This window comes from Amblyomma maculatum, chromosome 3, assembly GCF_055883805.1.
Source record: "Amblyomma maculatum isolate TAMU_Amacu chromosome 3, ASM5588380v1, whole genome shotgun sequence".
Classification (NCBI taxonomy): Eukaryota; Metazoa; Arthropoda; class Arachnida; order Ixodida; family Ixodidae; genus Amblyomma; species Amblyomma maculatum.
Window position 1 is genome coordinate 113,724,213 of NC_139346.1, and position 17,091 is coordinate 113,741,303.

The 17,091-nt window shown below is 45.0% G+C and overlaps 1 protein-coding gene across 1 annotated transcript in view; it reads left to right on the top strand.

The window, feature by feature from the left end:
• The window catches only part of LOC146195733 (2-Hydroxyacid oxidase 1-like), a 46,796-nt gene that overhangs the window by 9,547 nt on the left and 20,158 nt on the right, over positions 1 to 17,091 (top strand). Inside the window, exons 3-6 of the mRNA XM_084596843.1 lie at positions 3,723 to 3,978; positions 8,150 to 8,313; positions 8,748 to 8,839; positions 15,167 to 15,325. Of these exons, the coding sequence (XP_084452969.1) occupies positions 3,723 to 3,978; positions 8,150 to 8,313; positions 8,748 to 8,839; positions 15,167 to 15,325 (671 nt within the window). The remainder of the gene's footprint in view (positions 1 to 3,722; positions 3,979 to 8,149; positions 8,314 to 8,747; positions 8,840 to 15,166; positions 15,326 to 17,091) is intronic.

Below are 17,091 nucleotides of genomic sequence, written 5' to 3' on the forward strand. Positions count from 1 at the left end.
AGAAAAGGGCTTTTTGTACCTTGGGGCTCAAACTGTCTACTATGTAGGAAACCTGAAACAGTTGAGCACATGTTCTTGGGTTGCTGGGATGCGGGGTTTACTGGGACGTGTTACAAAGGACAGTAAAAAGAGACCTGCCATTGACGCCACGTGGAATTCGGTACTTGACAACTGTTAATGATGATTTTCAGTATGACCTCATCGTGCTATTGGGCCTTCACAGTATTTGTAGGAGTAGGATGGCTTATAGACGTTGTGATGTCGATGCACGATCTGCATGTGATTATTTTGTTGAACAAGTGTGCAAACTAAAAGAAATTTTGAAGCAGCAAGACGCTGTGGATTAAGTCTTGAGTCTGATGGGCGAACTTGTGGTAATGAAAGTCCTTCAGACACGGTTGTCAGCCAATGGGCATGGCAACCACAATCTTTTACTGATGTATTTGTACCAATTCGCGCAATAAAGAAAAAAAAAAGTCGGCGTGGCCGAGTGGTTAGCGTGGTGAGCTAGTCATTGAATAGGTGCCTAGAAAGCGGGTTCGAAGCGTGCTTGGTGCGCTCTTTTTTTTTGTTGTTTTTTAAGGGTTGTTTATGTACCTGACTTGTTCCGTTAGTTTTTACATTTTAATTTTTATCCCACGCCTTTTTTTTTCGGGCGAACAGTGCCGCCAGTGCGGAGCGTGCCAGTATGGCGCGTCCCAGTGCGCCCAGTTTCCAGCGTCATACTGGGACCCAGTGGCACTGGTTTTTGCAGTAGGGTTACGGTGCGGTTTAGGTGTCCACAGAGAACAAGTGAGACAGTTACCGCGCATTTCCCTTCCTATAAATCAATAAATCAGAACCCGATCGCCAGGTGGTCGAAATTACTTCGAAGCCCCACACTTCGGCACCGCTATCTCTCTTTCCGCTTTCACTCCCACTTTCTGCCTCTCCCTTACTCCATTGCGCAACTGTCCACGGAAAAAGTATGACAGATACTACACCTTTCGTTTCCTGTAAAGCAATTTAAGCTGCTCCTGGCACTACGGGGCGAGGACTTCTAGGTCTTTGCCGCTTGCGGCGGGGGCTAGGCTGTCACCATATTGTTATTTGTTCTAGGCCGTCGTTACACCCGCTACCGTTTCGGTGGTGGACGACGGCTGTTGCCCCTCTACGCGCGTCTTTCTCTCCTTATTCTTTTTCTTTCTTCATGTTCTCTTCTCTCCGCACGAGGCAGCGGAGGTGGCTCCGCTACAGTGCCAGCAGCAGGCCAGTGCATTTTCTTTTTCTTCTTCCTTCAGTCGCAACATTTGATTAAGTATGCAAATCAGGTGTAATTTTTTTAAACTTTAAAATGAAATTTTGTAATAAAAATAATTAAACCTCCCGACTTAGACGGACACAAATAATCAAGTTGAGTGGCTGTGCGCATTGTTCTACCTGTCATTCACAAATATTTCTGTAGGCTGTAGGATGTAATAAAGTGTGTACGGACGCACAAAAATATCGGAGCACCGCCGGGGTGGTGCAGTGGTAAGACGCCCGACTACAGTGCCGGAGTTCCCGGGTTCGAACCCGACCACGGCGGCTGCGTTTCGATGGAGGCGAAACGAAGTGGCGTCCGTGTGCTGTGCGATGTCAGCGCACGTTAAAGATCCCCAGGTGGTCGAAATTACTCCGTAGCCCTCCACTACGGCTCCCCTTTCTCTCTATCCACTTTCACTCCCACCTTCCTCCCTTCCCTTACGGCGCGGTTCAGGTGTCCACAGAGCAAGTGTGACAGATACTGCGCCTTTCCCTTCCTATGAACCAACCAACCAACCACCGATAACCATTGGTAGCCGCCAGTTTAGAGTGACGCAGACACCTCAATTGTTTATGTAATTTTGACCTAATTTCAAGACTAATAAATATGCCGGGGTCACCATACTGCCGACCGAGTACTACCTTTGTTTTCAATAAAATACTTCGCTCTCTCTTTTGACGCTACTTTATATAATAACAATTGGTTCACAGGAAGGGAAAGGCGCAGTATCTGTCACACTTGCTCTGTGGACACCGGAGCCGCGCCGTAAGGGAAGGAAGGTAGAATTAAAGTGGAAAGAGAGAAAGAGGAGCCATAGTGGAGGGTTACGGAGTAATTTCGACCACCTTGGGATCTTTAACGGGTTCCGAGAAATGAAACTCCCCTGATAGGGCTGGGACAGGTGGGTCACTGCCGCTTGCGGCGGGGGCTGGCCTGTTCGAATTTTTGCCTGTTGTGGGCCGTCATTGCACCCGCCACCTCTTCGGTGGTGGACGGAGGGTGTTGCGGCGCGCGTCTTTCTCTCCCTCTCCCTTTTCTTTCTTCTCTAATTTCTCTTCTGTCTGCACGAGGCAGCGGAAGTGGCTCAGTTACAGGGCCAGTAGCAGGCCCGTGCATTTTTTTTCCTTCTTCCTATACAGACACAACAACTGACATCGCACAGCACACGGACGCCTTTTCGTTTCGCCTCCATAGAAACGCAGCCGCCGAGGTCGGGCTCGAACCCGGGTATTCCGAGCAGTAGTCGGGCGTCTTACCACTGTCCCACCCTGGCGGGGCTGACTTTACTTTATTGTTTTCACATTCGAGGAATAAGAACGAGTCTGTTGTTCTGGTGCTCAGTTCTATGGTTACGTCTAGAGAATAAATTTCTGCGGGCGCTTGACACGTTTTCTTGCCCAATAGCGTCCCTTTATTGTGGTGCGCATATCGTAGCATATATATGCTTTGGCGTTAAGGCAATAAAATAGTTCCTGAGCACTCACAGAACTTTCCGCCAGCCTTGTCTCATTTTTAATCTTTTATTTCAGCTAATTTTTTTTCAACCGAAGTAGTCGACCAACCAACTGGGCAAACGACATTCCTGGAATAGTTTGGCCGCGTGTCAGTACGATTGTTTAGTAAAAGCACGGAATGCTTACACTACGATTTTTTATTAACTTTTTCGCAATCAAAAACAGCCATCATTGCTTCTCGCTAACACTAGTTCCTTCGCATCACCTTTTTATGGAGCAAACTGTATCATCGCTCCAGCCTTTAAGAGTGAAGACTGCGCTTCGCACTATTTTAAATCCTGTTTCCGTCTTACTGTTTTTTGAACATTTCGGTTTAATGTCGAAGCCTCTAAAGTTGCCTCTCCGACATAGCTTTTCAGCCATGAGAGTGGTACCACAGTGAAAATGATATGGTTTGCGCTAAGGTTCGAACGCTGCAAGTATTATTTTGAGCAGACTGTACTTATTCGTATTCATGTCAGAACGTGTTTAAAAGCACTCTGAATACGAATTCGGCTGTATCAATAGACCATGGAGGTTTAGGGGCAAATGAATCCCTCTTACTGAAGACGTTGTATTTGTAGCCTAGAAAAAAGGGAAAACATTTGTTGCAGCGATCAATCCCACTTCTTACAAGCAAACATCGTGCACCTATACTGATTCTTATTCTAATCCCACAGGTTAAGCTACACATCCCAGTACACGAAAATAGCTGCGACCAACCCTTATCGCTGTAGATGACACAATATTGACTACTGCAAAGATTTTTAAATATTTACTCCGTCAACAAGCGTTTTTTTTTTTTTTTTTGCTTCTGGAATCCCTTTACCATACGCTCAAAATGCCAGAGAAAACATTTTTACACAGAAAAATAGGTTCGAAGTTGACATAGGTAGCACTTTATGTCTCAATGTTTTATCAAGCCCCTTTCCTGCGCCTTCCAGCTGCTACAAACGCCAACACTATGATGATCCTGAGCGCATTTAGCAATACGTCCATGGAAGAAGTTACGATCGCAGCGCCGGGAGGTTTTCGCTGGATGCAAATGGAGGTTTTCAAAGACCGCTCGGTGACGGTTGACTTGATACGCCGTGCTGAGACCCTTGGCTACTCAGCCATCGTCCTCACCGTCGACATTCCTGTATTTGGTCTGCGCGTCGCCACCATCAGAAGCCACATGACGTACCCCAAGCATCTGAAGTGAGTATGCGCCAGTACCGCATCCACGATCGTCGCCTATAAGCCTAGTTTAGCAGGGTGAATAATCATCATCAATATTTGCATAACCGCGTCTGCGATGTTCTGTCTGCCCAGGGTAGGTGCTCTTTGCTGCGGCGATTTTAAGCGATAGTTGTACAGCTCGTTCGGTCGAAACGCAACCGGTGTAGTAATAGTGTTAGTTGGCTCCACGTGTCTGAAATAATCGGGGGCTGAGTAAAAAAATTTCGATAATGGTAATTTGGCGTTATAGTAATTGATGATTGATTTGCGGGTTACAGCAGTTGTGGTGTCAATAAAATCGCTGCTATTATTTGATGAACTAAAAAATAAAAACTGAAGGATTCGAAAAAAGGGGGTTCAAAGGCGTCAAATCCTCAGAATGAATATCTAATGCTTCATGATGCTAATTAAGAAGATTTATAATGTGTAACTGATCACATTAATAATTGAAATAATTGAAAAAAATCCAACATGCATTCTCACTCTCTTCACTAAAGGCGATGACGATAAGGAAAAACATTTATTTTTTATACAGGTAGGGTACAGCAGCGGTAGGGTACCGCCTCTCACACTTACTAGATGGGCTCCCTCTTACGGGAGCCATTGGCGTCGACGGCAACCCGGGCCTGCTCGACCAAAGCTCGTTGCACCGTCAGGTCAGAGCAGCCGAACAGGGCCGCCTCCCAGTCCCTCCGGGAAGCGTTAAGTAGGGGTGATAGACAGGAGTTTAGTCCCACACCATGTGGAAACTGTCCTAGGACTTTTTCTCAAATTACGGGCATTCCCCCGTGCAAGCTAGGTCCAAATATTTTAATGCTGCCGGGCACAGTAAACTTTTGGTGTAACGGCGAAAGAGAATGCGCTCCTCCGCCTTTGCGAGTTCCTTGGAGGGCTTAGGATAGATTGAATGGCTTGATTCATAGAACTGAATGATTTCTTTGAAAGTGTCAGTGGTATTAGGTTCGGAGCCCGGATCGATGGGAGACGAGATTGGTGCCCGGAAAGTTAGCGCGTGGGCGGCGGCATCGGCCGTTTTTTTTTCTTCGAAGCCAGTGTGAGCCGGTGTCCATATAATCGTTTGGTGCGTGACAGCGCCGAGATAGTCACTGTTTTGCAAAATTTTGCGGGCGAAGTACACTGCGGCAAGCTCGCCTCGCGTCGGTCATACTGACCCAGGAGTCCTGATCGGCGGCGGCTAGCGCGATGGCAACCTCTTCCGCGTATGTAATGTTGTGTGCACAGGAAGCGCGTTCGATAGGTAGGACGACTGCGGCCGTGTACCAACCCTCATGGAATGGGCCGAAGGCGTCCACCTAGAAAACCGCATGTTTGCGGCGCGGTCAGGCGTCCACAGAAGCAAGTAGAACAGGCTTGGTGCCATGTCCTTCCTGTCAACCAACTAATATTTTACTATTCATTCGAAGACGTCAAGTTTCTTATAATGAAAATCTGTTTTCTGATGCTAAGTATCTATACATTAAAAAATGCAAGCAATAAAAATTTTAAGAAATTAAAAAGCGATAACACATCACCCGCGAGCGACTCAAGCGCTCTCGCTTCAAACCTTTAACTGTGCAGCTACAGTGTCACCCTGATTTTTCTGTTTTCAGCATGAAGTCGGTGGATTTTGGCGCATACCTCAGCGTCAGCGTAGTAATCGAACAACTGAATGCCTACAAATGCAAAGCCTGTGACTCAAAGAAGTAGCGACAAAGCTTGTCTGCGGACTGCGCTTGACAGTGATTTTTTCGAAACCATGCTTGGGTTCATATAGTCATCCTTGTCATAGCTTGTCGCTTGCTTACTATACATCCCTCTAGCCAATGCTAGTTATAAACAGACAAAATGATTGCCTTCATCACATGACCTCACTGTAAAATCCGCACTTATAGTGGCTGCAGTCTCTCAAGAGTGCTTGAAGACACAATCAACATGCTTGATCAAAATATTGTCACCACCCGGCACGTGTGAGCACGTGTCAAAGCTAATATCATCTGCAAATAAAACACTAGTCTTTCTTAAACGTCAATTTCACGACGCCCCTCAAAATGTGAGGCTACTAGCTTATAAATCATTAATCAGACCAAAATCTGAGTATGCATCTACAATTTGGAATCCACAGCAAGCATACCTCATGGATTCATTAGAAGCCATGCAAAACAGAGCCGCCCGTTTCATTCATCGTTAATGCTCATCCTTTGTTAGTGTTTCATCTCTCAAGCTAGAGCCCCAATTACACAGTTGTTCCCTCCGTCGCCGCAAAATTTTATAACTCCGAGCCCAAAAAGCAGCCATACATCTACTCACAGCCATCACGCACTTCTCAACGCATTGGTCATCCGCTGAAAGTTTCCCGCCAGCGTACCCGTACGACTACATTTTTCAAGTCATTTTTCCTCCTAACAGCAAGCGACTGGAAGGACTTTCCGCATGAAGTTGCAGCAATAACCTGCCCAACAACCTTCCTAGATAAAGTTACATCCAAAATGATGTTTTTCTTTCTCATGTTAACACCACCCCTTATGTAAGACTACCAACAAGGGGTCTTTAAGGAAATAAAAATGAAAAAATGAAATGAAATGATGTGAACCTTAACCTGAGTTGTAGGGTCTATCAGTGTGTCACTTAGCAGCCGTCGTGGTTACCAACGTATCAGTATATGGCTAAGCTTCAGCTTGGGTTGCACAGCTTCTCTTTGGCAGAAATAAAACCACCAAACCAAAGAAGTCAAATTTATAGCGCTTTTTTGAGGGTACACTTTGTTTCTGGCGCTACTTCGAAATAGCTGCGAATTTCCTATCATTTTGAAGGCATGCTTGTCGCGTGAGGTTAGAACATCGTGTAGAAAGAAGCTCGAGCGAAACCCATAGTGCATACGCGATCAACAGGGCTTACATGTGGAAAGAGCTACAAGCGGGGCAAATGTTATGGTTTACGCATAGCGTTAGTTCCAGAGCCATTGGCCGAGATCCAACGTAAGGCGCATCCGAACCCCGAAATGAAGATGCGTGCATGGGCTCGAATTCACCTCTGCAGAAAGGAAAAAGGCTCAAGTACTGAATCTCATTATTAGCCAAACATACGAGATGCCTGGACCACAGCTTCATTTTCCTTCGGTAGTACAACGTAATCAACCTTCGCCATAGAGGCAGTTTAAACAACAAATCGCAAAAGCATATATATGAAAACTATTGTTATTTTATGGCTTTTTGTTTTATTTTTCCAACTAGGAAAGCGATACATTGCTGCCGCTCATCATCCGCACAGCTGGGAATGTGCAAAGGTCGAATAAAGTTATTATAATATTTTGCTACACATTAACTGGGCTCGTCGAATGAATTGGACATTTATGGTATATGTAAATAAAATCTATCTTCATATAAAGGACTCTGTGATTTGCTGCCCTTTAGCGCTCAGGGAGAGACAATTTTTTAGTGAATTCAACGTTTACACCTTCCCATTACTGCTAAAACAATGCTCTCGTTTCACTCGTGGAAATTGCACCTTTCTTATTTGCTAGCATCCGATTCCCGTAATTGCTGCTTTGATCCAGTCGTTATGAGGCTCTCAATGACTCCAATGGCTGCTTCAGGTAGGTTTAGCGTTCGCACTCATTTATCCCAGTGCCGTACCGAACAAGTTCTGCTGCTTCCTACCAGAGCAAAATGCTTGCAATTGTATTATTTCTTTTGCCATTGACATACTTGGTAAAGTTTGGAGACCTGAATATTGTTTTCAATAGTTCGCAACGTGTTCTTGCAGCAACATTAGGTGAAATTTTTGTTAATTTATCTCATATAGTCTCGTTTTGCCGCAACTTCTTATATAGCTTAATAACAATTCTCTAGTCGACTCAGAAGGAATGCATCTTCATAAGCGAATTGCTTGTTCTCAGCTGTGACACAGCACTGCGAGAATTTTCGCTCAACGAATACTGCTTGTGAGCAAAGCATGCAGCATTAGATATTTAGCAACGGTAACTTACTCAATTCCCTATAATATTTCTCTTTTTCTTTTTTACTTGCAGTCACTTGCACCCATCGCAAGTCAGAAGTGCCTTTCTTGTGCCTTGTATATAAGTCGTGGATCATTATGATAGCATGAACTGGATTATTCAAGTTCCTAAGTTATTCCTTTTTACTGGTAACAGGTTGTCTAACTTCGAAGGAACTAACTACAGCCACCTCAAACACCTGACAGAGTCATGCTTGGAAGAACTGAGACAATCATTCGACAGGTCACTAACTTGGGACGTGCTCCGGTGGTTGCGAAGTATCACCAAGCTTCCTGTGGTAGTGAAAGGTATTCTCACAGGTGAGAGGAATAGAATTTTTTGTGCTTCAAAACAAGAGTACGCGAAATTTACTATGTAATGATAGGCGTAACTAAGAGTGGCCACTGTGTGCCGCTTCGGCGCACTGTAGCGGAATTTCCTGTGTATCATGATTATACGATTGCAAACTATTAGCATTAGATACCCGTAAATGCTTATTTGATCTAGTCAGTATGGCACTCTGCACTTACTCCAATAACGCGTTCAGCTTGAATTTACGTAGTATATTTACATGCATCTCGCAAGTGATACGTATTTATTTCTCAGTCAGATGACAGTTTGATGGTTAGGGCCTATCAAACCACATCGGTTGACATAGGCCAACGCATACATTTGATTCTGGTTCAAAATGTATGATATCATCCGTGTGTTTTCCCTCGCTTCCTGCCAATTCCTTTTCAAACATTTTTTTCAGCTGAAGACGCTTATGAGGCTGTGAGGCATGGTGCATCGGCGGTACTCGTTTCCAACCATGGTGGGCGCCAACTTGACGGTGTTCCGGCAACGGTAACTTTCGCACTCAGTCTGGGATAGTGGTTTATTTAGACAATCCGCTGAAGCGCCCCATTATAAATCCTGGATTCAAGGGGGAAACTCTGAAATTCGTATCGATTTGTGTTCCTTAAACGAAACGCTACCCCAAAATCGACTTGATTAGTAGAGTCAATACCCTACCACAATGAATATTTTTACTTTATAAAGACATCATGACGTGCATTAAACAATAACTCAATTTTTTGCAGTCGCTTCAAGAATAGTAGTCAAAAATAAACATATTTCAACAATATGAAAACTTCTATTCCCTCTTATAGTTTGTCAAGACATCACCATTTCTAAAACTACCAAACTAAACCTTTACAAGCGCTTACAATCATAAGTATATAAAGAACAAACTCTAAATTAAAGTATCTATAAAAGTGCAGAAAGATATCATCAAAGTTTGTCAGGCAATAAGCTACCATAAAAGATTGTCGGATTTAGAAAACGTCTCTGAAACAGTAGGTGCCAGTTTGGTTTCGTTACACGTCGAAGCACACGTTGTTTATATAATATAATATCTTCGTGCTGAATAACTAGCTCTTTACTCCCCGAAAATGATACTTTTTGAATTTTTAAAGTTATTCTAGCTTTTGTAACTTCAAACTTAATCATCCTGCCCCTAAAGTATCATGTTTTTGTCACACTGAAATTAAGCCTCAGCGGCAGGGAACAAAACCCGTTTTTCGAGGTCACCACGATTGCTGGCGGCTGCCTTTCGGTGGAGGCGAAACGAAACGACGTCCATGTGCTGTGCGATATCAGTCCACATTAAGGAGCCGCAGGTGGTAAAAATATATTAAGTCATCCCCTACGGCATCTCTAATTGCCTGAGTCGCATTGGGAAGCTACACGCCAAAACAAAAAGCAAACCAAACTTTCACTCCCGTCTTCCTCCCCTTCCCTTACGGGGGGGGGGGGGGGGGGGGTGCGGTGCAAGTGTCTACAGAAACAAGTGTGACAGATATAGCGTCTTTCCCTGCCTGTGAAACAATTATTGTTTGGGTTTCAAGGCGATCACAGAATCGGCGCAATCATCTTTTCGTCTCTGCGCCAGCGCAGCCCAAAATAAGCGCGTACGTGGCACCGCAAGGAAAAAAAATATTTTCCGCGCGCGAAGAGAGCTCGTAGCCTAGCGCGCATCGGCGTCACCCCCTCCTCATCACTCGGCGGCGACAATTACTCACCTGGTTTGTTGCGACTGTAGGAAGAAGGAAAAGAAAGTGCACGGGCCTGCTACTGGCTCTGTAGCAGAGCCACCGCCGCTTCCTCGCGCGGACAGGAGAAAGTAGAGAAGAAAGAAAAAGAAGAGATATAAAAAGATGCGCGCCATAACAGCCGTCGTCCACCACCAAAGCGGTGGCGGGTGCAATGACGGCTTACAACAGATAAAAATCCGGTGGCCGTCTAACCCTCGCTGCAAGCGGCGCTGACCTACCAGTCCCAGCTCCGTAGGGTCAGGAACAGGCCGGTCGGAGAAGCAACCAGATATCTCCGAAAGATTCGGCCAAAGCTGACCAATGACGACGCGCATCTCGGAAGTAGAAAGAAATACTATTTCTAAGTGAAAGTTACGTGTATATGCACACCTACCTTGGCGCGGTGGGTCAGAGAGACGTGGCGTGCCCTATTTATAGATGTCGAGTCGGTTCGGCAAGGTAGCCATAGAGCCACTGTTGAAGAGAGTGTTTAGATCATATAGCTCTTCGGCAAGCCCGCTGCTCGGCAAGCCCTGATCTTCGAGGGAGTGGCGCATGTCTGCAGGGTAGACGTTGGTCTACGACAGTGCCCGGGAAACAATTTGGTGTTTATTTGCTTAGAATCTCTCGTGTATTATCAGAATTGTAACGCTTCTGTGTTTGTTGAAAACCTCCTTAGTTGCATGATTGCATTGCTTTGTGTAAACTTCTCGCCTGTGTTTTTTAGGTATTAGTGTGCATACATCTGTATCGTATCTTGCTGTACAAAGATTGATTTTCTTGTTAACTTTGACACCGACCCTTACTCTGGCTTGAAGCGGCTAAAGTTGCGCGCTAGAGGTAGCTGACTTCTGGCTGAGCTTGCTACGCAAGCAGGCGGCGTTTCCTTTGAGACCGGAATAGCACCTCCCCCCCCCCCCCACACACACACACATTCTAAGAGTGCTGGAAGTGTGCGCACAAATAGTGGCGCATTGTTAAAATATTATAATAATTAATGGATCACATAGGGTTTAACGTCCCAAGAGACTAAGGCCACGAGTGAATTGGAGGACTCCAAATTTTCGGCCACATAGAGTCCCTTGACGGGCAGTGACATCGCACAGCACACGGATGCCCATCTGTTTCACCTCCATCGAAGCGCAGGTGCCGGCGGTCGGGATCAAACCCGAGTACGAATCAATCATTAAGGCGAATGCCTTTCCGGAATCATGGAACGAAATTCCGTGCACGAAAGTCGTGCGCGAAATCTGTCATGTTTTGCGAGATTCCACGAGAATAGTTCTTATTTAGAATTCCTGCTTTCTGCAATGCCCCACTTGAACGCGTCAAGGAAAGCCACGCGTCAAGAGGGATGGTATATCGTCCAAACTTACACTTGCCAGAGAACGTGTCACAGATACTGTGCCTTTACTTTCCTGTAAAATAATTATGATTATATTTAGCACTGCAACGATCGCCGTTTCGGGGTCAAACAACTAGAGGCAAATGGTAGGAGAGCCAGGGTAGGTTTTCGCCATTCTCTTCTTGAGAGATAATGAAGAGGCCATCTAATGTTTTAAATTATTATTATGCGCCTGGAATAGGAGCACCTTGCAATTGAATCTGTCGTGTTAGCCAAACTCGGAACTACCATATTTTACGTTCATGTACCTGATCACACCTAGCCTAAACGTTTAACAGCAAGAAACCAAAGTGATATGCCGTGAATTGGCACCACCCGGTTTCTTTCTGCACAGTATACATGCATAAAGTTGTCGTCACAGGGAAAGAATAGAATAAAAAGGCAGGGAGGTTAACCAGGCGATGCCCTGTAGGCCACCCTATCGTGGAGAGGGGAACAACGGAAGAAGAAGGAAAGAAAGAGGGCTCAGGGAAGGAGTCTGTAACATGTCCAGAGATCTATAGTGAAAGGGGGTAAAGAGCGTACATTTAAAGTCTTGAACTCAACCCCGAGTCCTTTAAAAACTTAGGGACCATCTTCACTCGTTTTCCTTGTGACGAAAGAGTCATCCAAGGGCCTAGAAGCTTTGCTTAACTGAGAGCGCGAGACTCAAAGCGGCGGGGTGTAGCAGCCAGGTAGGCACGCGTACGCTCAATCTGAGGGCAGTCACAAAGTATGTGCGCAATAGTTTCAACACACACCCTCTTTCACACGTTGGAGAATCTACCATGCCGATGAGGTGGGAATAGGCGCTTGTAAACGCCACTCCTAGCAGCAGGCGACACAACATTTTAGCATCGCAGCGGGGCAGGTCGAATGGTAGCTGCAGTTGAAATACCTAGTCAAAGTCGTGCGAGCGGGAGGGACGCCCAGCCTCCAGGCGTACGTCATGATTGTCTAGTCACGTCTCTGGAGATCAATGTAAGATGCCTTGCTGCGTCGGCTCTTGTCAATGGTATCTCTACGATTTTGGTTGTATCGAGAGCCGATCGAACAGCATCGTCAGCTAAGTTGTTGCCAACAATTCCACTATGTCCTGGCATATCAATGGTAGATTATTTTGTGACCCTGTTGTAATGCCTGGTGGTGCAGATGTCGGAACTTCGCTACAAGTTGCTCATGATCGCCACGGCTCAGGGCCGATTGAAGTCATTTTAGGGCAGGCTTGCAATCACAAAATACAGCCCATTTTTGAGGAGCTTGTTCAGCGATATACATTAGAGCAGCACGAATTACGGCCAGTTCTGCTCCAGTAGAGGTAGTCGTATGCGAAATTCGATGCTAAATGTTTGCGTGTCTCACAGTAACAACGACGGCGCATGCAGAACTAGTAGAGATTACCAAGCCGTCCGCATGGATGTGAATACGATCACAATAGTCATTGTGTAGTATGAACAGTATCAGTTGCTGAAGGGCTGGCGTTGATAAATTCGATTTCTTTGATATCCCCGGAATACAAAGGCGTACACATGGGAGCTGCTTACCGCACAGCGGCAATGGAGGCCTTGCTGCCGGAGGGAACTGTTTTGGGATGGAAGCCTGGTGCGTTGCTATGATTTTCGCAAATGCAGAATGTGGTCTTTGCAGAGGCATCTGCGCAAGGTGATGCTGTGGAATCCTTGAAGTATGTTGTATGTGTATTAGAATACAGGGTGTGACAAGGAATACTAAGTAACTAAAAAAATGGACTTTTAGAGGTAAAATTGTTTTTGTTGCACGAAGGTATCAAGGGTCTGGGCGAGTTCTATAAAACGGGTTAGATGTGCTCTTCAACAGAATAATTAACTACTTCAGGAGAATTCGGAAATTGCAGAGAATCATGACTCAATCCGGTATCCATTGTTAGATTTACGAAAACTTTATTGTGTGGAGAACTGCAGCGCTCAGAAACTCAACTCTTCAGACGCGCGCAACGGGCTCCGCGCGGCAACTGAGCGCCTCAAAGTCACGTCCCCGTGTTGACGTCAATCACAGTTGTACACATCGCACGCGCGTCGCGTTTTATCTGTGGCTCTAAATAAAAGCGGCTCGCCGCTGCTCGGCCCAAGATAACGCGCGACTAGCCTGTGATTTGTAGAACTGTGATTGACGTCAACGCGGGGCCGTGACTTTGCGGCGCTCAGCTGCCGCGCGGAGCCCGTTGCGCGCGTCTGCAGAGCTGAGTTTCTGAGCGCTGCAGTTCTCCGCACAATAAAGTTTTCGTAAATCTAACGATGAATATCGGGTTGACTCATGATTCTCTACAATTTCCGAATTACAATCATGCACCCATGCAATACTTTAAAAGTTAGTTAACGAATTTCAGTTAATTATTCCACTGAAGAGCACATCTAACCCGTTTGATAGAACCCGCCCAGACCCTTGATAACTCCGTGCAACAAAAACAATTTTACCTCTGAAAGCCCATTTTTTTTAATGACTTAGTCTTCCCTGTAACACCCTGTAGAGTCTAGAGCAATATACGTCGAAAGCGGGTGGACCTTGGCGAGTGCAATACTTCCCAGTGTTTAGGATTTCAAACTTACTTTCAAACCGTACTTTCAAGCACCTGGAAGGCTACCTTTCGCGCCCTCCAGGCAGTACAGGGTCAGGCCTTTCCACATGCATCGTCCTCCTTTAGAGCATATCAACTTTGTTCTAAAATTTTAGCTGTCTATGAGCCGTATTTAAGACCAATTTTTTGTTGCGGATATTTAACAACAATATGTATCGAGCAGTTCTACTATTCTGAGGCTTATGCTTCTCCACAGCACAACACCGAGGCCTTTTGATGTACATCACCCCTCTAATGTGGCTCAGCTGTAATTGCGCACCTGACTGCTAGAGAAAAAGACGTGAGTTTAATGAAAGCAGAGGCTGTCGATTTTCATTAGAGGTGAAAAGAAAGCCGTGCATGTACTTTCTGGAGTCACAAGACGGTAAAGAGCTCCAAGGGGTGAGCCTCTTCGGGTCATGCTATTGTCATTCGTCATAGCCCGAGTCTTTGTGCAAACCTCATAAACCAAACAAACCAAACCATGGTGCGTATTAAAGCGCGTTAGAAATCTAAGAAAACATGTGAGTGTCAAAGCAGAAAGCTGGGCTAGTTGGTGAGTCATCATTCCGCTAGTCTTTTTATTTATGATGTGAGTGTCATTCCTAACCCTGATATTCCGGGGCACTACGCGTCTCATTATGACGAAGTGTTCACTGTCCAAATCTTTATTCAGGAAGTAAATCCCGCCGACCAAAACAAACATCTCCACCAAGGTAGTTAATTTGTTCAGTTGGACACACAAGCAAGAAAGTAAACGCAAGCAAGATTGACGGGGTGCCATACAATATGAGCTCTATAATGTTCACCGCGAATGTGTCGCAGATATTTTCCAAAGAAAGAAGCAATGAAAACAAAAGTTCTGGTGGTTTAGAGCATAGCCTGAAGATGAGCGGCGTACTTTTTTAATCACGCAGGAAAACGTATTGCACAAATTTAAACTCATGCTTACGTGTTAAAGCTACCGAACATTCGCTCATTTTCATGGTTTCAGTATCAGAATACTACTTCGGAGATATTTTAGGCTGTACGCATAAAATAATTTTGCTATGTTGCTTCCGAAAAGCAGAGTTTACTGCAGCGTTCTCTTCCTCGTGTCGTGATCCGCACTTCTTGTGCAGATAGAGGTGCTACCTGAGATTGTTCGTGCCGTGGGAGGCCGATGCGAGGTATACCTGGACGGCGGGGTGCGCAGGGGCACCGACGTCATCAAGGCGCTGGCGCTGGGGGCCCGAGCAGTGTTCGTTGGCAGACCTGTCGTCTGGGGTCTCGCTTATGACGTATGTATTAGTACTTATTAGCGAACTTTCGGACTAAGTTTATTTTGTATACGCACACTGTGGCTTAATAATATAACATCTGTTTAATTAGGTAATAGTGACGGTGCACTCATCCACTTGTTACTGCCCTACATCCGTGAACAAGTGAGCTCACTGAAAAATGTGTCAGAATAAACTGAGCTCCCTTGTCACTGCAGAAAATGTGAAAACTGTGTAAATGCATTTCACAGTATTCCAGCAATTGGAAAAGCAAAACGCAAGCAGGAAAGGGAGCTTGTGAGGCTTATCACATCACGATGCAAAACTCTGACAAGTGCATTAGCGCACCTTCATCATTAGTCACCAAAAAAGAGGTTAGAGCATTAAGCAACCGTGTGCGCATGTAGTTAGTAAGCAACAAAAGTGAATCTTTGTTTTCCTATTATTGTCAGAATCCTCACAATACTGTGGTGATTCGAAACTTGTCCCCTTGATAGCGTTTGATATGCATATGTCATTCAGTGCCTTTGACTACCGCTTCTTCGTGTAAACCTCAGTTGTTCGTCCAGCGTCGCCTCATCTACGTCTTTTCTTGTTTCTGCGCCTTTCACAGGTTCAGAATCTGATTTCTCAAACTAGCCGAAATGGTCACCAAGTTTAAATTCCAGAATCGATCACAGTAGGCTTTGTTGAAGAAGATTGTCTGGGAGCACTCCAAATTTCCCATTACTTACGTATGGGCCTGCCAAGTGCACAGTCATATTTCATATTAGTAGTTTTGATGTAAGACCTCCAGTCCATCATAGCATGATAGTTAATGCTTAAATACCTTACAGATTCCACTTAGGCGGGTTTTTTTTTAGCGGTAATGTAAAGAAATATATAAGGGAGTGTTGGTTTTGAAACATCGCACACTACTTTTGCGAACATATAAAAATAAATTAATTTTATCCAACAGACCTCAAGTGTTTCTAGGTGCGCCTGCAGTGAACAAAAGAAGGTATGAACCTCTTTTGTAGAGGCGAAGAATGATATATCATCTCATCTTCATATAGTGATATAAGTATGAACAGGAATATAACACATCAATATAAAAGAGTGGCCAGAGCAGAGCTCTGGAGCACTCCTCTTTAATGACAGCGAATTACCGTGCATGAACCTTACAGCACGAGAACTGCAGCAACGCACAGCATTTGTTGACATCCACGTCTATAAGAGCTGTCTACATAAGTCAGAGTACAGTTACCCCAAAGAATATGGTGGGAGATGAATTATCCTGCAATGATTACCCTGTTAAAATTTGCAAGTAATCTGTCGAAAAAGCCAATACAGCTGCTATGCAGGCTGTTCGTCTTTCTCAGAGATGACTGCGCAAACCCTGGCGTCCATTCTAAATTTAAGCGTTTGAACATTTATTGATTCAATTATATTCATTGATATTTAGCCTGTGTTCTCACAAATGAAACATTGAAAGCAGCCAGTGTAAGTACAGAGAGCAGCGTTTGCTTTGCTTATCTCTGCCGATTGTATTGCAAGCTGATTTCGCATTGCTGTTTAGTACAGTGCGGCAGTGTAGTACGAGCGCGCTAGATTTCTCTAATTACTTTTTATACTGCTCCAAAAAGCGACTTTAAAGACTTAAACTATTCATATCCTGCACTCATAGATAGCCTGCACCTCCAAAATTTTACACATATATAGTCCGACGGCTACAGCTCGGAAATTAAGAGCCGAACGTTGGTATGATGCACAGGTAACTAAAAAAAAAGATTCTTGTCTGCCCTCGA